The sequence below is a fragment of the Haliotis rufescens genome, unplaced genomic scaffold, assembly GCF_023055435.1.
Source record: "Haliotis rufescens isolate VD_foot unplaced genomic scaffold, xgHalRufe1.0.p SCAF_11, whole genome shotgun sequence".
Lineage (NCBI taxonomy): Eukaryota > Metazoa > Mollusca > Gastropoda > Lepetellida > Haliotidae > Haliotis > Haliotis rufescens.
The window spans coordinates 40212009-40237068 of NW_025963791.1; the positions used below are offsets into that span (position 1 = coordinate 40212009).

Consider the following 25060-nt stretch of genomic DNA (forward strand, 5'->3'; position numbering starts at 1 on the left):
CATCTAGGCAGGCTAGTTGTTTTCTCCCAAGTCAGAAATGAGCTGAGGACCAGTTGGATATGACCATTGGTGTCTACCCCTGACTACTGTGCAACTGTTACAACAGCAAGTATATCAATAATCAATTCAAACCAGTGACTGATATATTTTCAAAGGAAATAAATTCTTGAAATATCTTTTAGGTACCTTTGACATGCTTAAAAGAACAAAACAAACTTAACTAGATTTAAGGACAAGGGGAAAACGCCACTGACTGCTTCCAACATTAATTAAACATCGGTAACTATTATCCAATGTTGTCATACCTTATTGAGCACTTCCTATGCCATGGTTAATTAAATACCAAGCACAACCTTGTGACCAAAAATACTGAATCCTTTACATAAATCAATGGATCAAAATAAAACCTGTAATTCTTACATGTGATGTTGACCTCATTCCATAGCCACAATGTCTGTTTTGTATAATATCCTGTAAAATCATGAAATGCACATCAATAATAATACAACATGATACATTATCACATGTGGGCTACCCAACTGCCCCTACTCATTCAGCCGTGTCAAGGCTGGGAGTTGGTCTTCTGCGCTGTCTCCAGCCTAGTATCGGTACAACCATTACTAACATCTGATCCCCAATTTCCAGTTCTTTCTCCAAGCATGGGGTACTGTGAATCTGTTCAATATTGGAATACCCATTGGGTCCACTTACAAAGATTAAGTGAGTAAGACCTTACACCACTTTCAGCAATATTCCAGCAATATCACAGCAGGGGACACCAGAAATGGACTTCACATATATTACTAATATGGGGAATCGAACACATGACTTGGGCATGATGAGTGAACACTTTAACCACAAGGCTAGCCCACTACACCGAGACAACGGTTTATCATCACAATTTCACAGTATGTTTTTGACAGAAACAGAGAAACAATCATTTAATGTCAGCTGTTTCATATCCTTACTACCAAGAATTCAAATTCATAATCTAGGCCACAACATATAAATCTTTGTTATTCAAAATGTCCTCATTTTTCTTTTTCAAAACATTTCTGGTTGCATTACTTTTGATAGTAATTTTCTGATGAGACAAAGGGGCGATGGGGGTAGCCTAGTTCTTAATGTGTTCGCTCATCCCGCCGAAGACCTGAGTTGGATTCCCCCACATTGGGTACAATGTGTGAAGTCCATTTCTGGTGTCTCTCGCCATGATATTGCTGGAATATTGCTAAAAGTGGCGTAAAACCATTCTTACTCACTCACTCTGATCAGACAAAGGTTACAATTCTGAATACCCCCAAACATAAAAACTAATCATATCTTATCATTGAAATCCAGTTCACGAGAGAAGAAACTATCAAAATTTTTCAGTCTTACAAAATACTGAATGTGATTAAAATGAGAGTGACATACATCCGTTGGTTTACAACATGAGAAAGGCACCCCGCAGGCCTCCACACCAGGGGAAGAACAGTTGAAGTACATGTTGTTGCCCCAGTCCTGGAAGGTGTGCACGCCACAGCAGAACAACTGAAACACAAATCACATACTGTTAGTTGTAAGGGAAATATTATTTTGTTTTTAAGAGACATTCTTTATTCCCAGAACACAAATTAAGTAAATTTCAATCCAAAACCCAAGATGAAAATGTGAGTTGAGATATAGATCTGTGTTCATGGTTACATGATAAGATCGTTGAGTTGCATGAGGCTTGAGAAGCAAGGTACTATTTCTTGCACAACTAGTTATATATAGTTGACAGCGAAGGGTACTTCTGTTGAAAATCTGAAGATTTTTTTATAGTTTTATCACAGCCGAAACACAGGATTTCTGGCACTGGTGTAATATAGGCATTTATTTGTAGGAATTATATAGATCTGCATTGATGGTTACATGCTGAGATCTCTGAGCAGCATTTAGAAGTTGGACAGGTAACTAAAGATAATATCAAGAACATGAAATCACTGGCAAACAAGTGAGACATGTTGTACTACTAATAGTGGAAACAGCATTATACTTCTACATAAATCAGGATGCTGTTATCATAGGTAAAGTGGACCAGTAGGTTTGTGCTGGGAAATGTGCATGTAACACACGTTATCTTCATTAGCTGTGTATCTATGCTGAAAGTGATGCCAAAAGCTAATGTGTCCTACAGACTTATATAAAGACTAACAAGTATAATTTCCCAGTTTGAGACGAAACTTTTCAGTCTACAAGAACATACTTGTCTTTTGGCATCATTTTCAGTAGATTTTAGTGTTAATATTTGAGCTATTAAAATTTATTGGAAAGACGTTATTTTGATTAACATGAAGAAACATAATATAATGAGAAAGTGAGAAGCCATGGTCTCCCAAGTGACTGTCATGAAGTTACCCAGTCATGCTGCACCCAGTCCACCAGGTTCTGGAGGTCAACGTCCTCACGGTAGTTGACAATCATGTTCTTCACCTGTGTCTCTATCTGCTCCCTCACCTGTAAACACACGGCACCAGTTTAAGTCACATACATCTCTCATATATCAGTAGCCATTTATCACAGGGAAGTCTTACACAAAGTCCAGAGTACACAACAATTTTAAGGGATAGCAGAAGAGATGCCAAACGTAAGTTAAAGCAGTAAGGTATTTCTTGCACAACTTGGGTCTAAATATAATACTTTTAAAACAGTAATTAGCATGATTGACTGTGTGGTGTTCATGAAAAAAATCATCTTACGCATTGCATTTTATCACCAAAAGTCTTCCAAATCTCTTCTGAACCTTCCCATAACAAGCTTAAACAGGTGATTATAATTGAAAATATATCAGTGACTATATATTTATGACAGAAAAGCATACTTAGTGTTTTTCATACTAAATTATAAATTCAAATAGTACTATCAAACCTATTCAAAATTGAAAACACACCAAAATCGTCATGGACCTTCTCCATTCAAAGTATTCACTGAAAGCACTTTTTTATCTAAGTGGGAATTGCAACCCATATTTTTTTTCACATACCATCATCTTAATGTACACAAAAAGATTTCTAAAAAAAAAAAGTAAAACCCACAATAACAGGAGTTCATGAAATCCAGAAATAATTTCAATGAAGCTGACAATTATTTATATTTGTGTCTGGTGAGTTGTGAAACAATCCCTCATATTCGTTTCAGAAATGTTAGTTCAGGTGATAATAGAAGCATATAATCCCACTACACCGGTAGTAAGAATGATCAGTGAACTGCTCCCCAGGAATCAGTCTGCTGTACTGGAATGTGGAGGTGTGTACTTACCCACGGTTTATAGACGAAGGCAAGGATCCCGACCGTGATTTCACACACAAATATAAAGCCCAAGCACACCATGAACTGGAAACAAGATGACACACAGTGAGAACACAAGACACAATCCTAATGATTGTACTTACCACTGCCTACTAAAGTACACATTGTTTATTTTAAATATATAACACAATCATAATAATTGTACATACTGATCTACCGAATGTGTTTATTCTTAACATATAACCCAATCATAATAATTGTACATACTGATCTACCGAATGCGTTTATATTCTTAACATATAACACAATCATAACAAGTATTTGTCACAGAGTGACGAAATATCCCCCGCCATATACACCATAGTACCAAATATGAAGACAATCCAGCGATTAGTTCTTGAGATATTGTGGCAACACCGTTTTCTAACTCCAAAAACAGATCTGCCTGCTGTGACCTTGAAAATGGGGTCAAGGTCACCAAATCTGACAGGTGTATGCGGTGTCTGTATATACACTATAGTTCCAAATATGAAGACAATCCAGCGATTAGTTCTTGAGATATCGCGGCAACACCGTTTTCTAACTCCAAAAGCAGATTTGCCTGCTGTGACCTTGAAAATGGGGTCAAGGTCACCAAAACCGACTGGTGTCTGCGGTGTCTGTATATACACCATAGTTCCAAATATGAAGACAATCGAGAGGTTTAGTTCTTGAGATATCGCGGCAACACCGTTTTCCAACTCTAAAAGCAGATTTGCCTGCTGTGACCTTGAAAATGGGATCAAGGTCACCAAAACCGACTGGTGTCTGCGGAGTCTGTATATACATTATAGTTCCAAATATGAAGACAATCCAGTGTTTAGTTCTTGAGATATCGCGGCAACACCGTTTTCCAACTCTAAAAGCAGATTTGCCTGCTGTGACCTTGAAAATGGGGTCAAGGTCACCAAAACCGACTGGTGTCTGCGGTGTCTGTATATACACCATAGTTCCAAATATGAAGACAATCCAGTGTTTAGTTCTTGAGATATCGCGGCAACACCGTTTTCCAACTCTAAAAGCAGATTTGTCTGCTGTGACCTTGAAAATGGGATCAAGGTCACCAAAACCGACTGGTGTCTGCGGGGTGTGTATATACACCATAGTTCCAAATATGAAGACAATCCAGTGTTTAGTTCTTGAGATATCGCGGCAACACCGTTTTCCAACTCTAAAAGCAGATTTGTCTGCTGTGACCTTGAAAATGGGATCAAGGTCACCAAAACCGACTGGTGTCTGCGGAGTCTGTATATACACCATAGTTCCAAATATGAAGACAATCCAGTGTTTAGTTCTTGAGATATCGCGGCAACAAACAGGTGGGACGTACGGACGGACGTACGGACGGTCGTGAATACTATATCCCCCGCTTCGCGCTTTCGCGCGGCGGGGGATAACAAGGGCAAAAGTGAGCGTGGCTCACTAATACCCCGACCCGCCTAGTGTGTCAGTAGTTTCAAATTAAATAGCTAGGATAGGGTTAGGGTTTGAAAAATTCATTAAAAAATGGAAAATTAATAAAAACAATTTTTTTTCTTTTGACTGCACCCCTCCATATGACACAGATTATATGTACTAAGTTTGAGATGAATCCATTGAATAGCTTAAGAGAAATCGCGCAGACAAAGTTTTCGGATGGACGGACGGACAGATGGACAGGCGGATGGACGGACAGAACCTTGGTATAACTATATACCCCCGACATACTGATCTACAGAATGCGTTTATTCTTAACAAAAGATACAACAATAATAATTGTACAAATTGATCTACAGATTTGTATTCTTGAAAACAATCATTCACACAAAAAGCTTTTTCCTGATCAAGACAAATCCAATTGTGTGAAAACACAATAACCAGTGTTAAAAGGAATTATCTAACATCTCCCGGGGATGTAGCTATCAATCAGAAATCTATGACCTTTAAACATGTTAAACAACTTCTCAAATAAGCTCCACATAGTCCAGATGTCTCCTTGGACATTGGCTATAACACAAATGGACAAGGAGCAAACATCTCCCTCAGCTGTACAGAGTTCGCGCAGATTTGCCCATCAAACATAGTAAGCCTGCTTGAGCCATTTTGGACAGTAGATTCTCCCTTGCTGTTTGTGTCCGGTATAGCAGTGGGGGTTTGACAAAGTAAAGCATGGAGTGTAAGCCAAAGGTCATATGAGGCAAAGCACACGAGCGGGAGACGTGAGGTGCTTACAACTGCCTACAATCTCAGGAAGTGCTAACATTCACCACAGGCACATCCATGCTTGTTTGTCTTGTAAATAACACCTTATGCCTTGATACTCTGCTTGATGAAAACGCCAATAGGAAGCAAAATTCTGTTTGGGAACATAACATGTTCTCAATAAAGGAACCTCTTGGGTCTTGAACTATGAGGTTGTCGTCTACCTCAGTATATTTTCTGCTGTCCTAGTTTACCAATTAAACTATAACAGCTATTGATGATGACGAAGTATGTTGCACGATCAGATTGTTGAATGAAAACTTGCTGGCACAGAGCTGATGTGATTTATGAGCCATGTGGAGTTGGCATGTTAAACAGGTTCAAATGTTAAATATGTACAAGGAAAAACACAACCACAGTGTTAAAGCTGGTAGAGATCCGTGCCCTCAAGTACAGCCCAATATTTTACTGTGTACACAATACTATCATGAAACGATACATATTACTTTGAAAACTTAATCAATATCTGATTTAGAACCAAAGATACTGAAGTTAAACATCTTAATTTATTTTCTGAAATTGAGCAAGCTCATTAAGGTGTAGTGGTATCAGCTATCAGACAAAATGTGAGAATTGCACAAATATTGACACATTCCACAAAATCGTCAATATTTGGGCAAATTTGGTCAAGAACTCAATTCCAGCCTTGATTTCAATGAAGCACACAATTCCAGCTTGACCAGTATCTCTATCTCCCTGGTGCACTGGATGCATGGGTGGCCAAGTCGTCGAAGGCGCTGCAATTTGCTGTGCAGAGTTGGCTCCTTATGCACACCAGGAACTGATGATTGTGGGTTCGAATCCCGGTTGGCCCCGATTATTTTTCTGGGTTTGTCAGCACTATACCCATGCTTGTTGGTTTCACCAAGTGGTATACGCCTGAGACCTACATCACTTGAAGCTTTGCTCCCACATTACGCCGACATGCCGTGATATAACTGTAATACTGTTAAAAGCAGCATTAAACCCAATTCACTCACTCCCTGGTGTACTCACAGTGCAGAGTAGGCAGGTATTCTCCCTGAGAGCGCCGATACAACCGCAGAAACTGATGGAGGTCATGATGAGGCCCACGATGATGAAGATCAACGCTGGCTCCACGGTCAGGTTCGTCAGCTTCCCGATGTTCTGGAACATGTCCTTCTCGGCCCATGCCCATATTCCAATTCCACAAACTGCACCACCGATAAGCTGCAATGGAGGAAGTTGTCAGTACATAGAGTTGACTTATACAGTTTTACCTTGGCCCTCAATAATTAATTACAGGGGTTTCATACAGCGAATATGAGGCTCCTGTAAAAGTAATGAAATATTGTTGTGTACTGTACTGTAAGATTTAATCATTTTTTTTAATTACCGGACCTTTATATAAATTGTCAAGAATAAGTTACAATGAATAATATTGTGCCTCCCTTGTGCTCAGCACTACATCCTCAGATCATTCAGGTAGTCATGATTCCACAGTACTTGATTGCATATCTCCCTATATGACACTGTCATGGCTATGGCATATCAACATGACATTGTCCTGGGCATGGCATATCTACATGACATTGTCCTGGGCATGGCATATCTACGTGACATTGTCTTGGGCATGGCATATCAACATGACATTGTCCTGGGCATGGCATATCTACATGTCATTGTCTTGGACATGACAATTCTACATGACATTGACCTGGGCATGGCATATCTGCAACATTGACCTGGGCATGGCATATCTACATGGCATTGACCTGGGCATGGTATATCTGTAACACTGACCTGGGTATGGCATATCTGCAACATTGACCTGGGCATGGCATATCTACACGACATTGAACTGGGCATGGTATATGTACATGACACTGACCTGGCATATCCACATGACATTGTCATGGACAACGAATTGTTTGATAGGCATTACTTAGAAGTTGACGAATAAGTAAGTTGACACAATTTACGGATAAAAATTTCATTAATTACTGTAAAGACGACATTTCAGAATAGTTCCTTATATTATATTTTATAACCTAGATTTTACCATTATTTCTCAAAAAGCCTACTGACGCTTAAGTACTAGAAACTACTAGTTCTATTCTACAACTATAACTCCTGCAGTGACACAGATGTCAAATCAGCTGTTTCAGTCAGAGGTGGTTACTGAGATTTGAAACCTGAGATTGACAATACGAAATGAGTATTTTCCATTGTTCTGAGTTCTACACATTTCACATTGAATTTTGCATCACTGTGTTACTATCTGTGTCAATCTGCCCTCACAGACAGGATCATGACATATCACGACAAGACCAGAAGCTTAACAATGCTGTGTTATTGCTTCAATAAGCTGACTATTGTTGTCCCTGCCATGGTAACCAGTGACCTAGTCAGTACTGACTTCCTTCACTGATCACATCAACAACCCATTACTATTCTCTGGACCAATCAATCCAACATGACACAGGAACATCCATCTGTCATAGGTACAAGTGTCCATAACAATGTTGGGAATCGCTGTGGCAATAACTGTTCTCTCCCTCTCAGTCTCTGAAAACAAATGTATCTTCTTGTGTATGGTTTTAATAAGCGACCATTGACCAGATACAGAAATACTGTCAGCTGACCATCTTGACAAACCTTGGTGACGGCGGGTGCTAACTATCACATATCACAACAACATATTTCCTTGAGCCGAATGAAATGTTGAATACAATAAGTTTGGGAATCAGTTGATCAATGAATGAATTGGCATTAATGGTTTTATTTCATTTGAACAATTGTTAATTAAAACTTTTTACTTGCATGGTGTGAATTAACCAGTCATAATCTGTACCAGCTTTTATCACTGTTTCACAAACTGAGATCCTATTCTTTAAATTGTGTTGCTGGTTCACATATTAACCAGAGGAACTTACAACCCAGTAGGAAAAAGAGGTCAAAATAACTTTTCTTATTTATTCCAAAAGGATTAAAACAAAATTTCCAACCATGTTTATATTATTTGCAAAATCTGCCTGAAAATAAGACCATGTGCTATAATTTTGCATCTAGCATATCTAACCATTTCCAAGTACACGAAATAATCCAAAACAACTTGAATGTGGTTCTCTGTTTATATAAATCCTATGTTCCCTAAGGGCTATGTAATACGAACAACAAGACTCGCTGTTACATAAAGTTTGCTTCAAGATGAAATATTTCACACCCTCAAGGTCAATTTGTTTAGCAAATGCCTGTGTTTGGCTCATCCTCAAATGTTCTCAAAGTGCAAATCCCACGACTATCATTTTCTGCTTACATGTCAACCAAATTCATAAACAACTGTGACATTTGAAGAAAGGTGAAAAAAGGAACAGAATGAACAACCATAATCAAGAACTTCTAAACTTTGTGTATTATGTGAAGACCAATATCTTCATTGGAGTGTGATAGGACAATACAAGGACCAGGGTCCATCTTGGACAATAGTCTGTGAGCCTAAATCGTCTTTGTGCCAGTATACATGGGGTTCTGATCAGGGCAAGGTGATTTCTATAAACAGTTAGAAGATTATATTTATTTTTTGCTTTGTGAGATACAACTTTACAGACAAACCACCATCATCATTCATCTATGAATATCAGTGATCAGGGTGTGGAAGATTTGTATGAAAATAATTAGGGCTGAACAAAAGATCGATAATCGGAATTATCGTCAATGAGAAGAAACATTAACAATTATCAATATGAAAATCTTGTCATCGATAAACATCTTACACAAACAAATGTGATGAAATAAAGTTTTAATTTACCCAAACAGACTTGTTATTGTCAATCATGGCAATTGCCCAAGACGGACAGCAACTGTTTTTATTATAAATTAAATGTTCACAAAGTAATTCATGCATAAATGTGTCACCACTTACCAGTGGCATGATTTCTTTCGGACTTGTTTGTATATTTCCTCAAAGTTACTTCTCCGATATTTATCGATAATTGATCGATATTTAGTTACCGATTATCGATCTCTATGATGAGTATCAAAAGTCAGCCCTTGAAATAATAACCATGATAACCATCATGTACAATGTTTTGAAGCTGGTAAATCAATTAGAATCACAAACTCAAATATAATACTATAAGTGTCTGGTAGCTGTAAGAAAGATTAACAGTGCTTCGATATGTGCGTGATTGACACCACAAGACCATGAAGTCTTAGTTATACTGAAAGAGAGCTCACTATAAGCATAAGAAGCAATTGAAACTATCTCTGATACTTAAAGGTTGTGTGTTGATTCATAACTTTCAAAGTATACAAAGCACAGAATAACCGACTTTGTATGTAGCCCAGGAGCCCCGACATGCTTTTTGTTGTGCTGACATTCTCATTGCTATGAGCTGCTAAAAAGTTCATTCTTACTCTTACCAGGGGCATCAGAAATTAACTGAAAAAGATCATTATCAGCGAGAGTGAGTGAGTGAGTTGGGTTTAACGCCGCTTTTAACAGTATTCCAGTTATATCACGGCATGTCAGCTTAATGTGAGAGGAAAGCCCGAAGTGATGCAAGTCTCAGACGTTTACCACTTTGCTGAAACCCACGGGCACGGGTATGGTGATAACAAACCAAGAAACATAATCGGGGCGAACCGGGATTCGAACCCACAACCATAGGTTTCTGGCGTGCCCAAGGGACGCAACACTGCACAGCGAATCGCGGCGCCTTAGGCGACTGGGCCACCCGTGCCCCTTTATCAGCGAGATCAGCAAATATATCCCCACACCACATGCTCTCAAAACTCACCTATTTTCAAGCCCTTAAACAATATGTAACCACGTTCTTAATGAAGTCATCACGGTAGACGGTTCAAAGCCCACTGAAGACATGCTGCTGAAGTCATGTCACGAACTAAGCTACATGAGCTAAGATATTCAATAAGTTATGAAAACATACCTCAAAACTTACTTTTTCACTCATTCACATTCTAATGAAACTTTATCAAATGATAAATTTGCTTCAGAACAATCGTATGCACTAATAACGTATCGACTGCTGTGCATCTATTTTCAACTGGACAGTATTGGAGGGGTTTCAAGTCATGGGACCTTAACACATGACTTGTCTCACTTGGTGTGGCATTATCACTATAAAAATAACAAGAAATGGTTCTTTGACCATCTAAGTGCTAACAGAAATAAGTGTTCTCAAACGTAAGACCTTATTTTAGTGTACTGGGACTGTTATAAGACACATAATCAGGAATACCTCTTTGGGGCTCGAAAAAACCCATAACATGAGGATAATGCAATATCGTGGAATTGCACTCCAAAGTGATTCCTGATGAACTAACTGCCTGGGTACCGATGTACACAATCTTAGCACTACGTAAGTCTCTGTTGAGGTATGGGAGTTATGAAAAACAACCTTAGCGCTAAGATCGCTTCATACAACGGCACCCTGATGGACATCAATGGGATTATACCACAGCAGGATGTCAGCTAAAGGGTCATGTTCCACATCTAGATGCCCATTTTTTGTATAGTTCCGGATAGTATAATTCATGTTATGGGAGTCATCATCTCTGTGCAGTTAGGATATTAATTAACTTTGTTTGTTTGTTTGTTGTTTAACACCGCAGTCAGGAATATTCCAGTTATATGACGGTTGTCTATAAATAATAGAGTCTGGACCAGACAATCCAGTGATTGACATCATGAGCATCGATCCACGCAATTGTGATAAGACGACATGCATCAACCAAGTCAGCGAGCCTGGCCACCCGATCCCATTAGTTGCCTCTAACGACAACCATCGTTGTCTCTTACGGCAAGCATGTGTTGCTGAAGACCTATTCTCTACCCGGATCTTCATGGGGAATTAATTAACTGCTGAATTTATATACATCATAGGCGTGTGAACTAGAAGGCAAAAGTGGTGAAGGACAAAAATCAAACTGACTGCCAATTTCCCCAAGCATAGTCCTCCTTTAAGATGCTCCAAAATAGTTTGGCCGATATAGTATTTTGACATACACATTCCTCAGCTCACAAACGTATATGTGTCAAATTTTTTGTGCAACACAACCCAATAGTTCAAGTGGTAGTTACAAACACAAATCTGATCATCTAATGTGGATGTAACGTCTGAGGGTTCAACATGAAAATGTTTCTATGGTAACAATCAGTAAGGTCTATAATCACATTGTTAGTCATCTACTACATAATCTGACACATGACATTTTCAAATTGTACATGGATAAGCAAGACAGACTGTAATTTTACCAATATTGATCATATTATGAAGAAAACAAAATGAGCTCTCAGCCACTGATCAAGTTTCACATACATCACTCTCATAAAGAGATCACATGATTACATGATTCCTTGAAAAGTAAAAACAAGTGTATTATTAGCACTTTAATCTGACGTCAATTCAAATAAAACTTGGCCTATTGAACATATAAAACAAGACAGGATTGATTACATCACACCAGATATTTTCAAGACAGTTCTGCGAGTCTTTGTTTTCTTCATCCATGTCTTAACAGTTATAATCCTCATCATGAGCCCTGCATCAGCACATGTACAGGTAGCCTTGTCCCAGTGGGGAGACATCAGAGAGGCTGGGGCTATACCTATTTTGCAGGGTTGTGGTGGTACCATAGTTTACAGATTTTTGGCCCCAAAAGTCAAGTCGGTAGGTTGAATGTTTGTTTTTTTAATCCAAATTCAAATAAATATTTGTTTATTTTTTCTTACAAAGTTTCTATGATACATATTAAACAGGTTTTAAGTACAGTATTTTAAAAAAATTATTTATAGTGATAGTGACAGAAAATGAGGTGTTTTATTAACATTCTAATTATTTATGATCGAAGGAATTTAAAAAAACCCACTGCTTTTCATTTTATAATGTATTTTCACATTTCAATTTTGGGGTAAGTTTTAGCAAGTTTTAAAAAGTCAAGAGACAATGGGATTCTCTTCCTAGTTTTCAAGAGGATCCATGAGCTACTGTGTATGTAATCAGCTTCCTTCACTTGTCAACAGGAACTTTATCACATTACCCAGATTATCCGTCTTCCAAACTGAATCCAGGATATCACCCATAGTGTGGTGTAATTGCACGCCATAGAAACAGACAATCAGTGTCCAACATTAAGATCCTGGGACCCTCAAGGGCATAACTCAAGTAGATGGACAGTCTTTGTGTATCTACAGTAATCTACCACCCCCTAGATATCGCACCTTAATCCCCTGTATTCCAACACTGTTGGCCCCCCAAACTTGATATGTCTTATCAAGAAACAATAACAAGACAAAAAGTGAGCAGGGCTCACTAAAACCCATGACTTTGACTCAAAACATGAAAAAAGCAATATTTTCTCAGAAAACCCCCTTATCGTAATAAAACTTTCCACTGCACCTCTCCTATTGGTATAAAAATTGTACCCCCAATTGGAAAAGAATCTATGAAGTAGTTTTCAAGTCATAGGTCACAGACAAATTTAATTAAAAACATTCTGAGTAAAAATATTTATAAAAAGCTGTATTTTTTCAGAAAATCCAATTTCAAATCAAACTTCGCACTGTACTTATCCTATAGGTAAAAAAAAGGGTTCACCAAGTTTGAAAAGAATCTATGAAGTAGTTTTCAAGTTATAGATCACACAAAGAAAATTCCTCAGAAGGACAGACAGATTTCCTTGGTATTACTATATACCCCCGCCCTTTTAGCTCAGGGCTATTTAGGTGTACTGAGTAAAATACATCCTTAACAACAGACAAACATTATACATACAACCATATAAACAAGATTAGTGTAATTTCCCTTCCTGACGGAGCATAATATAATCAAGACTGGTCGTAGTAAACAATCCTGGTTGATGTTCAATGGAGGATAAAGTTATGTACAACAAACATGCCAGGTACTTTTATGTTTGGCGATGGTCCAACTCAGTAACATGGGCTGATTGTCTCAGCAAGGACATCAGAATATTATCGTGATCTATAGCTGTTTACCCAGTGCGGACTATTTCGTGACTGTTAGTTGATTTCCTTCCTTGTAAATAAAACAGGAAACCATAATCACACAGGTCTCAATAAATTGATTCTTGGTTCTTTACAATCGCCTACTTATTTCTAATTTAGTATATTATGGAGTTTTTGAAATTAAAATGTCATTATTTAGCCAAACAAGTACATCCTGAGAGAAGTGAAAACAGGTGCGCAGTCATCTGAGGCAACACAATTTGTTGTGACAAGACACGTACGATTGTTGGTTCGTATCCTGGTTCTCCCAGATATGTTTCTAGGTTTGTCAGCATCATACCCGTGCTCATGGGTTTCAGCAAAGCGGTAAACATTTGAGACCTGCATCAATTCAGGTTTCCTCCCACATCAAACTGACACGCTGTGATTTTACTGGAATACTGTTAAAAGCGGCGTTAAACCCAACTCACTCACTCACTCACCAGTGACAAATGTTTTTGTGTCATAATAGGCTTTCCTCATACTTTGAAACCTGTGACAATAAAATACACGGTTATGATACGATACAGCAAGGTCATGATACGATACGTATCAAAAAATACATAGGTAATGATACGATACATATCGCGATGCACATATTTAATATTTATGTCAAATTGTGTGGAAACTTCTTGACCATAAATATTTCATAGCATGTTCTAAAGGAAAAGCTAGCTGTAGACACGTGTTCGTAACTGCTATTTTTAGTGCAACACATTTTGAAAAATTTGACCGACAAAATTGCTGGGGGTCATTAAATGACTAGTAAGTAATATATTTTAGCAAGTGTATGGTCATGTATCAATGGGTTCGAATCCCGGTTCGACCCGATTATGTTTCTAGGTTTGTCAGCACCATACCCGTGCTCAAGGGTTTCACCAAAGTGGTAAACGTCCGAGACCTGCATCACTTCGGGCTTTCCTCTCTTATTAACCTGACACGCCGTGATATAACTGGAATACTGTTAAAAGCGGCGTTAAACAAAGCTCACTCACTCATGTATCGATACAGAAGAAAACATATCATGTATCGTTCGATGCATGAAAACTTACAATGCACCGGCGTACTGATGTATCTTTTCAGCCCTAATGCTGTCAGGATGCCATGCACTCAACCAAGTTACCAAGTCTGACCACAATCCATCATAGTGCCTCTCACAGAGCTCCATCTAGGCTGAGTATTTTGTGTAAATTATGCAAAATAAAGTGCGATTCCCCCAATTAATACTGCGTTGCTTTTGAACAAATATGCATGAAAATATTCAAAATCTCAATCATGTCAATAGTAAAACAACACTGTGCGTAATTACCCAATGTATCATTTCCTATTTGTATACATGAATTTCTTTTCAGACCTTTATTTACTGATATAGTGCAGGCGTCACATGTCCATGAGCTCTGCTGCAGTGAAATGCATGAAAAAAAGAAGTACATCTCGCTTATTGTTAATTTGACATGAACACGTTGTGAGATTATGCGATATTTCAAGCAGAATTCTTCTTCATTGGTGTAAAATGCCCAATAGGCTGGACCCAAAGGAGTAAAAATATATTCAATACTGAAAGAAAACAATCAATATCCAGTGTGAATGACGACAGGTGAGTAAATACAAAATGGCTACAAACAAGTATCTGGGAGCCCCGCTTCTTAGCAGAAGAAATGGGGTACTGAGGACCTATTCTAACGTAAACGAACAAGTGATATCCTTTTTTCTTTCTAAGTGTTTTTTTTGTTTTGTTTGTTGTTTAATGCTGCACTCAGCAATATTCCAGCTATATGATGGTGGCCTGTAAATAATCAAGTGTGGACCTGACAACCCATCATGAGCATCGATCCACGCAATTGAGATATGATGACATGCATCAACCAAGTCAGCGAACCTGACCACCCGATCCCATTAGTCGCCTCTTACGACAAGCATAGTCGCCCTTACGGTAAGCATGGGTTGCTGAAGACCTATTCTACCCCAGATTTTCACGGGTCTCTTTCTAACAACTTCAATCAAAACAATACAGCTATTAAATGTCCATGTTTTGAATGCAGTAAATTATTGAGGATTTGTTTTGCAGATTGCAAACACACCCTTATTTCACATTTGTCTATCTTACTTCAAAGAAAGTGTATCTTTCCATAGTTTGTGTAATACGCTGACCCTTGAACAACAATGTGCTGTATCTGGGCCTAAGATGGCAGATTATAGTCACATTGTTACACCACTATTCAAGTTCAATACATTTAACTGTCTATCAACTATCTACTATCTACTACCACTACCCTAAAACTAAGTGCAATAATCAATCTCAGTCCTTTTGTTCTCAAGACAAAAATCTTAAGTCTTTTTTATAAAACAAACAAATTGAGTTTTGTATCAAATACATCAAAAACAAGATCAATGGCAGTCAATCCTGTATTTTGTCATTATCTTCATTATATTTTAGTCTTAATATACTCACCACCAAAAGAAAGAGAACCATAGAAACATATAGAGAAGTATGAACGTTAAGAAGATAACTTTCCAATGTGTACCAAGTCTTAATAATAAAAACTAACAATCAGTCAAGTGTTACTACAGAGTGTCTTTATTATTATCAAAATATGCTGCATGTGATTTCCAAACTTTACACATTAATTCTGCACGAGACAAATGGTGCATCTCGAGTCATGGATCTATGACATCACATGTAATGTGGTAATTTGTGCATCCAACCAATCTAATATCTCCTGAAAATGAGTAATTATTCACATATTAACCAACATGTATGGTATTCACATTTCTTTTGCCGGTGATTATATTTTGACAAAATTAACTGACCATACTACTTATAGGCAAATTTTTTTTATTCAAGCTTCATATTGATGGCGGATCACAATATTCATAATATCTAAATAACTTTTCAAAAGAGCTTGCCCCTGTAAGTGTTAGTGATTCAAAACAACCGTAACATTTTTATTTCAGAAACATATTTGTGCAGTGTATATTCCTCCATTTTCATGCTTTCCATGCAACTCTTCATGCTATTCTGAAACACACTGAATACATCGGCATACAAATTATGTTTGTCAGCTGACCAAATTGACACATGACAAACACTTCAAACAGTCTACTTTTACAAGCACAAAAATAATCAGGACAAGAAATACAGTCCTTCGTTTTCATGGAATCCCCTTTGGAATCTTCCTGGGTAGGGCTTGTGTCAAGCTCCAGGATCTTAAACACGAGACAGGAGAGAAAGGTGACCTCTAATTTTTATTCAGCAAGACAAACCAACTTGCAATTTAACATACCGTATTTGACACCGTCTGTTTCAGAATATAAGCCAAAAACACAATAAAACAGATGACATATCTTAGTTGTGTCAATACATATAATAAAAACACATAACAGAGTGGAGTATTCATTTCTATAGAAACTTTGAAAAATGGAGGAAATCTTCAATATTTCAACATTTTGGGAAGGTGTAATTTATGTTATGTTTTACTGCAATTTGACCAACAAAGCCACTCCCATCCGTAGATTAATAAAGGTAATTCACATCTCATTATAGGCATATGATTTATTAATAACACACTCTTGGTGACTTATTATTCCACAGCAATCCACAACTGTCATGTCCAGCATCTATAACACACATTAAAGATGAACGTGGCCCATTGATATATGAGGTCTTTATCTCATTACTTTGCAAACTAAAGTCTGATTTTCCTGGAACATGCTAAGTCCTATTGATGTTCCATAGATCATACAGTCATTACACACAGACTTTGTCCTACCTGGCCATGCCAAGTTTTCAGACAGAAGTGTGTAGGTTCTCCTCATGCTATAGTCTATGAAATATTTTGATGTGGAATAGAGCAGACTTTATTTGCATTTTAATCATTTAGATTGGTTTCGTTTTCCTAAAATACATATATTCCGCAATGATGATGCATGACTTAATCATTGCGTAAAAGGGGGTAAGTTTGATGACATCACAGTGTCTCAAGACCCAGTGCCCAATTATTCACAGACTGCATATTTTCCTTGCTAACATGACTTTGAATAAATTTTAAACAATGGCTGATTTATTTAACTAACTTGCTAGTTAAACACCACTTGGTAATGATGGGAAATTTTTTTTTTCCCTTTCACGAAAAAATGTGTCGTCACCAGGATTCGAACCCACAAAGTCTGCACCGAAGGCTAACGAATGTCGTCTTCTGCCACGACAACATGGAAGAATTTTTATGAAATTAACAACTGACAACAACTGCTCAGGGAACAAAATTCACGTTCATCACGCGGGGCGACTCACACAAGTGTTCTCACAGTTAAGAAAAGGGTTCTTGAACATCTTATATAATATGGTTATCAAAACAAAGTTGTTTTTTTAACATTATAGGAACGAGGTCCCACTTGGACCCATTTCAACGATAAGACAGCAGGTACCTATACATCACATCATTTCTTATGATTTCAATGTTAATTTGTTTCTTACATGATGAAAGATATCAGGAGAATTGTAGTCCTATTCCTACTTTATCATATAACATTTTAAAACCAGTTATCACGATTATCACTCATTACATTCTGTCAACTCCCAACATCAGCGTCTTCTGTAACGAGATTCACCACGATGCAGTACAACCTCCATTCAAAGTTTTGTGAAGATAATATTGAATGATTTTGAGAAAAATACCCCTCAAAAAGATTCAGCCTTCTATTGATTTAAAGTCCTATTTCATGACAATGACTTTTTAGTTCTGCTTTGGCAGCAAACCTCACTATCAGTTCAAAAATCACAAATCATTAATTTCAAAAATCTATAAACAGTGAAAGGCATCACACTTGATGAACATGATTAGCCTGCATGCCATGTTACACTTTCAGTGAAGCCCTATTATTTAATTCAGAATATTTCTAAGTTTTCTTAATAGATTTCTTATTTATTTTCATGGATACGTTTTTCCTTACACAATCTTAACATATTGCCTAAAATGAATTTTAGACCATGGAAACTAATATCATGCATGATTGATGGAAATATTGATTTGCGTAATACTGAGTGATAAGAAAAATTCAATAGGGAGAAGAACAAAATGTAGGTTTGATTTTGTGTCATTCTCCAGGAATAAATTATAACAGATGCAGGAAACAAAAGATGTGCCCACCCACATTAGGCTCTGCCCACCCACATCAGGCTCTGCCCACCCACATCGGGCTCTGTCCACCCACATCAGGCTCTGCCCACCCACATCTGCCCACCCACATCAGGCTCTGCCCACCCACATCGGGCTCTGCCCACCCACATCGGGCTCTGTCCACCCACATCAGGCTCTGTCCACCCACATCAGGTTCTGTCCACCCACGTCAGGCTCTGCCCACCCACATCAAGTTCTGTCCACCCACATCAGGCTCTGCCCACCCACATCAGGCTCTGCCCACCCACATCAGGCTCTGTCCACCCACATCAGGCTCTGCCCACCTACATCAGGCTCTGTCCACCCACATCAGGCTCTGCCCACCCACATCAAGCTCTGTCCACCCACATCAGGCTCTGTCCACCCACATCAGGCTCTGCCCACCCACGTCAGGCTCTGTCCACCCACATCAGGCTCTGCCCACCTACATCAGGCTCTGCCCACCCACATCAGGCTCTGCCCACCCACATCAAGCTCTGTCCACCCACATCAGGCTCTGCCCACCCACATCAGGCTCTGTCCACCCACATCAGGCTCTGTCCACCCACATCAGGCTCTGCCCACCTACATCAGGCTCTGCCCACCCACATCAGGCTCTGCCCACCCACATCAAGCTCTGTCCACCCACATCAGGCTCTGCCCACCCACATCAGGCTCTGTCCACCCACATCAGGTTCTGCCCGGGATGATAAAACTTTTGGTTAGGACCACACTAGTCGGGATACTCTGCTTTTGTGGCCAGTTTTGGAAGGAAATTCAACATTTTATATTTTGGATATATAATTAACTATGATTCATTAATAATTTTCAACCCAAAGAATGATACCATGGCACTGAAGTCAGGATGAATCTATTCCATATTGTGAGAACATGTGGAATGGATTCATCACTTGGGTCATCCATACATTGCCATGTATTGCACAGGGTACATTTGATTTGTCGGAATTTGGTTAGGATACATTTTATCCGTCTTCAGAATTAGGGGAGGCCTTGCGAGTTGTTGCCATAGTATTTGAATATCGGTACCCACTAAATCTTTAACTTTTAACATTGGAGTTAATAAGGATCCCTTGAATTTCAACTCTCCTCTTTTCAGTACACAGAAAGGCTTAATGACAACAACCCTTTCAGTGACAAGGGTACCATCTGGTGGGTCCTGTTCCACAAAGGGATCTTAGCACTATGACTGTCATAAGCCTATGTTGAAGAATGGGAGTTACATCTGATGACATACTGTGCAGGGCTGGACTTCCAAAGAAGGGTTAACGTTCCTAGCTGTAGCTATACAATATCAGCGTTAGAAATTGGCACTAGTCCTTGCCAAATTGCCTAATAGTGAAGGTATCTTAAGGACTAGTAGAAATTTGCCATTTTTATGGGTTTTACTATATGTTATCATTATAAGGACTAGTGGACTAAAACTGTTAGCCTCTACCGCTGAATATGTTCCATATCTGTTTCATCCTGCTGTGGTAACCAGGTGATTAACATAAATGTCTTAGAGATATAAAGGTAAACGGTAAGAAAGTAGGCCAATGCATCAAGGTATCACGACAGTGGCTTCATTTAGGATGACAACTAATCTACACATAACATCTTGGCAACTGGCATGTATCTTTGCATTGAGAAAAGCTCAACTGAAAACTCTAGATCTAGACTCATCTCAGATTGGAACATACCTGTTCTGAGTTCATTAACCCTCTTGGTGCCACAGGACCATATATGGTCCTGAGAAAATGTCCTTTTTCAACAGTTCATTAAGACGTCAAAACTTAGTGTGCAAAATCATACTTATAACATCTTCATCCCAAACTTCTCTGCTTTAACTTTGTGTAACTCATTACATAGTTTATATGTGATTGCAAAATATGGTGAGATTAGTAAAGTGGTTACTGCGCTTCTCGACCTTTTTCTGCCATGTTTGAACTTAAAGCAAATGACTGTGAATTTTGATTATGCACCCATGTCACATGCACATAACTTTTATAATATCAGACAACCAATTTGAAAAAGAACTTTCTCAGACTGGTCAGAAAGATTTACTTTTCCCCACTATATAGTTATTGGTGTAAGACTACTGACATTTAGTCCGCAACAGAAGATTTTTGCTCAAGTATTGCATATTTGTATCCACTGTGTGTCATGGCGATTTAGCATGGTGCTAGAATCGAAATGACAGTGCAGATTGTCATTCTGGTTATGATGTTGATTTACAGAAAATATTGAAAACTAAGGTATGGAAAGATAGCTATGATTGTTAATTTTAAGGTGGTATAGTGAATAGGCAGGAAGTTCATGATCAAAGTGATCGACAGGGTATATTTGTATTATAGCTGTGCCGCGATTTCTTGCCTACCAGTTGTCCTGCATGCTTGCCCGTTTTGACAAATATCTGCTGATTTCTTCAAAGGAAATGATTAAGAGTCACAAGTGATTGATCAAACTACCTGACCATGTAAACTGTTTCATATTTTGACGCAAAAGGAGATTTCAAAAGTGTGACCACAACATCTAACGTGAGTCAACGCCATATTGTAAACAAATTGTGTCAAGGTCGGTTCTCTGTCGAAACGAACATAATACAACTACTGAAAACATCAACACAACTTCTAAACTGATGACAGCAATGCCCTTTTGCATTTGGGCAAACCGCATATGGATATGATGTGCTGTGAAGTTAGATTGTGATTTGTTTTTCCTTTCATTGAAACTTCCTTATGTGATCCTTTGTATTGTTTGCTGAAATAGTAGTCTCCATGAGTTTAATGTACCTAGTTACATGGCACATGCTGTGATTGTACAAGATAGTTGATAATTAACTTTGTATGTATATATATCATCAAATACACATTATAAATCTCCTCGGAAAATGGAATACACACAGTTCGAATTTCCAGCATTCTGCCATGGAGATCAGATCTGATTTAAATTAGATTTACAATTTATTGATGTAGACTGTACTCTCGACTATTGCATGATAATCTATTGCAAGTTTACAACTCTTATTTGATTTGTTATCTGAAATGTCAGCAATGGGTAAATGCCTTATTTTTTCTTTCAATGATGGTACAATCTGCAATTTTATTTGTTTAGGCTAATAGAGGTCTGTGAATTTGTTGTCTGGGCAGGTGCGTGTTGATTGACCTCACGTATTGTGATGTGGATGACGTCAGGTCAAACAGCTGATCTAATGTTGTGGTCGTATAATGGATACACATGGTTTCAGTTTCCAAATAATAATATTCTCTTTTACTGAACTTGAAAGTAGATCTAGTACATCAATATTGAGAAGACTTCCACAGCGACTAACAAGTAGAGGAGACCATTTATCACTTGACTAACACCGTTGAAACAGTTGGCGCAGTTTTCTAATTTTTGGATGTTGACATGTGCTTTTCATATCTGTTTGAAGACTTGATATGCCAAGACAGTAATGCATATGTAGTTGAGTAAGGGAATGGAATGTTTTACAGTGAGAAAAATGGATCCAATATTAAACAGCTTTTCAATATATTAGCCCCTTGAATGGTTCAATTAATAACATAAATCGTAAAAGTAATTAGATCTACACACAATATATAGATAACTGACTTCTGAATGACAAAATGTTTTCAGTGTAAATGTGATTTTGTTTTGATCATGTTGATGTTTTTGATAGTTTTCATTATGTTTTTTTCCTCTGCATTATCACATACTTTGATCAGTGACATGTGATTTACAGACGTATTTAGAAATAATTACTTTGTTTTGTATCCTAAGTAAGAAATCGAATTTGAAAAAGAATTCTTGTCTTAGAGCCAAATGAATGCATTCTTGTGGTTCTTTTTTCACAATCATAACTTGTTTGTTCCCTCCAAGCTAGGCCAACAGAGAAAAGGAAAGACATAATAACTGGAAACCATTTATATTAAAGATTTTGCTCATCATATTTTTGAAGTTCAATACCAGCCAAGTGCAAAATATAACTTGAGATGAGGATGTATGTTTTCTAGTGTTCATAGTGAAACAAATGTGTTCAAAGTTTTGAGCAAATGAACAGTACATACATTGGACAATACTTTAATCAAAGTAATTCATATTTTCATAATGTTCTCTTTTATTTAATTTAGATATTACTCATAATTGTACCGTAAAAACAATAATATTTCCTTCTTTCACCTGTGCAAGTTATCGTTTCCTTAATTAAATATAGCCTACTCTACTCTTTTTGAACTTCCAAATTCAGGTATTAAATTTGTCCAATTACATCTTATTTCAAGCTTTTTATAAGTTATATTTAAACCATTAACAACACAGCATAACACCCGAAGTATAAATAAGTGGTCTGTGAGATTGCACAATGAAGCAATTCTTGTATGACATATGTCACCCGAGTTACAAGTGATCGAAAATAGGTTTGTTGATTAGATTTGCTGCTAATGAAATGTTTCAACGACATTGATTGAATCTATGTGTACTTACTCTTGGTTGGTAGTATGTTAGTATAACCTTCTAAATTATTAAGAAATAATAATGATGTCCGATATTGAGCAATGTCAATTTGAGTATTGTTAGGGCTGTTTAGCAATCATTCATATATTGTCCTTTGAAAATATCCGATGTCAATTACCCCGAAGTTGTATTTATCACTAATGTAAGAGCACTGACACTGAAACCTATATGGACATAACCAGGCTTTCATCAAGATATAGTCATTCGTATTGTAACATAATCTTTGAAACAGTCTGCGTATGAACTAATCAAGATTATTTCCTTCATTTTTGTTTTCATGCCCAAAACAGATAATTTCATCGTGATTCTTTATCGGTAAACATAAATCACAGAAAACTATCAATGAATGTGTACTTCGACATGAATGTCGTATATATCTATCACTGTTAGAATATGCACTTTTCAATGACATGAATTATTGGACATTTAGACTTCTAACAAGGGCGCTTACTTGTCTGTACTTGCCACATTCGGGAATTTCAACATTACAATTAATGAAGAAAGTAGTAAACTTACAGCACTTTTATTGATGACATGGCAGTGCATAGATTTTGGGGATTTGTTGACTTCAGATACTGTTGGAAAGACATATCAACTCGAGTGAATGTTATACGATTTGGTTACACTGTGTGAAGAAATTAGAATGTTGTGACACTTTTTATACAATGTATACAAACGTTTTTTAAACCACAAGGTCATCACAGTGCAGCACTGTGCAGTATGCAAAGCCAGGTTTTGTTTGTTTGTTTTGTTTGTTTATTGTTTAACGCCACACACAGTAATATTCCAGCTATATGATGGCGGTCTGTAAATAATTGAGTCTTGACCAGATAATCCAGTGATTGACATCATGAGCATCGATCCACGCAATTGGGATCGATGACATGCATCAACCAAGTCAGCGAAACTGACCACCCAATCCTGTTGGTCGCCTCTTACGACAAGTGTAGTCGCCTTTGCAAAGCCAGTGATGGCCAGGCACCCTGAGGGTAAATGTTATGAGTGAACGGGTAAGAAATTAACTTGCCACCAGAGTGACCAGACAGTAAGAAATGTAATAATTCAATATCACGTCAGCCATCAAAAACTGTTTCCTTATGCTTATTTAAACACTACAATTTTTATATCATCATCTGGATTTAAGTTTTTAAAAAAACGAAAAAAATGTAATTAATCACCGGACATGTTGAGTAAGAGTAAATGCAGGAGGTGAAATTTGTCATAGTTCAGAGACAATTTGGTCTAAAAATGTCTATGACTCAATATAACGTCTTTACCACATGGACCTTACGAGTAGTGCATGCATCTTGAAGTGCGGCCCTTTGAAGGATAAAAAACAAAGAGTGACAAACATAATCAAATAAACAATCTTACCCAAAATACGACATTGAAAGTAAACATCAAATACTTGATGCATCTGCTGACTTCAGTTTTGTCTCTCCGCCTGCTCCGTCCTGATGTTTTTCGTGGCATTTTGCACCTTTTCCTACTGGAGACCACGCTCAGAATACATCCATGTTATACTATATACATCCTACACTCAAACCAACACGCTGGTGTGGCATGATCTGTCACATTTTCATATATACTGGCCTTATATGAAACGACAAGTCCTGTCACCAACCTTTCACCTCCCTGCTTTTTGTTGTCTTTTAATCATCAGTCTATTTACCTGACAACTAATGTTAGTTAACTGTTAATGGAGAAAGGGCTTCTGTCGACCAATATACACATGAATGGAGGCAAGCGTGATGGAAATATATGTGTATAACTTTCAGTATTCATATATGGTAATTATAAAAATAACTTATTTCTTTACTAGTAATTTGTGTTGAGGTATCTATTTTTT

General features: G+C 37.7%; 1 protein-coding gene across 1 annotated transcript in view; it reads right to left on the reverse strand.

Moving 5' to 3' along the window:
* Positions 1–24856, reverse strand: part of LOC124142341 (tetraspanin-5-like) — a 37553-nt gene extending 12697 nt beyond the window's left edge. Inside the window, exons 1-6 of the mRNA XM_046510760.2 lie at positions 24586–24856; positions 6550–6744; positions 3283–3357; positions 2383–2481; positions 1417–1533; positions 421–471 (exon numbers count right to left, since the gene is read on the reverse strand). Coding sequence (XP_046366716.1) covers positions 421–471; positions 1417–1533; positions 2383–2481; positions 3283–3357; positions 6550–6744; positions 24586–24684 — 636 coding nt within the window. The 5' untranslated portion in view covers positions 24685–24856. The remainder of the gene's footprint in view (positions 1–420; positions 472–1416; positions 1534–2382; positions 2482–3282; positions 3358–6549; positions 6745–24585) is intronic.
* Between the last annotated feature and the right edge of the window lie 204 nt (positions 24857–25060).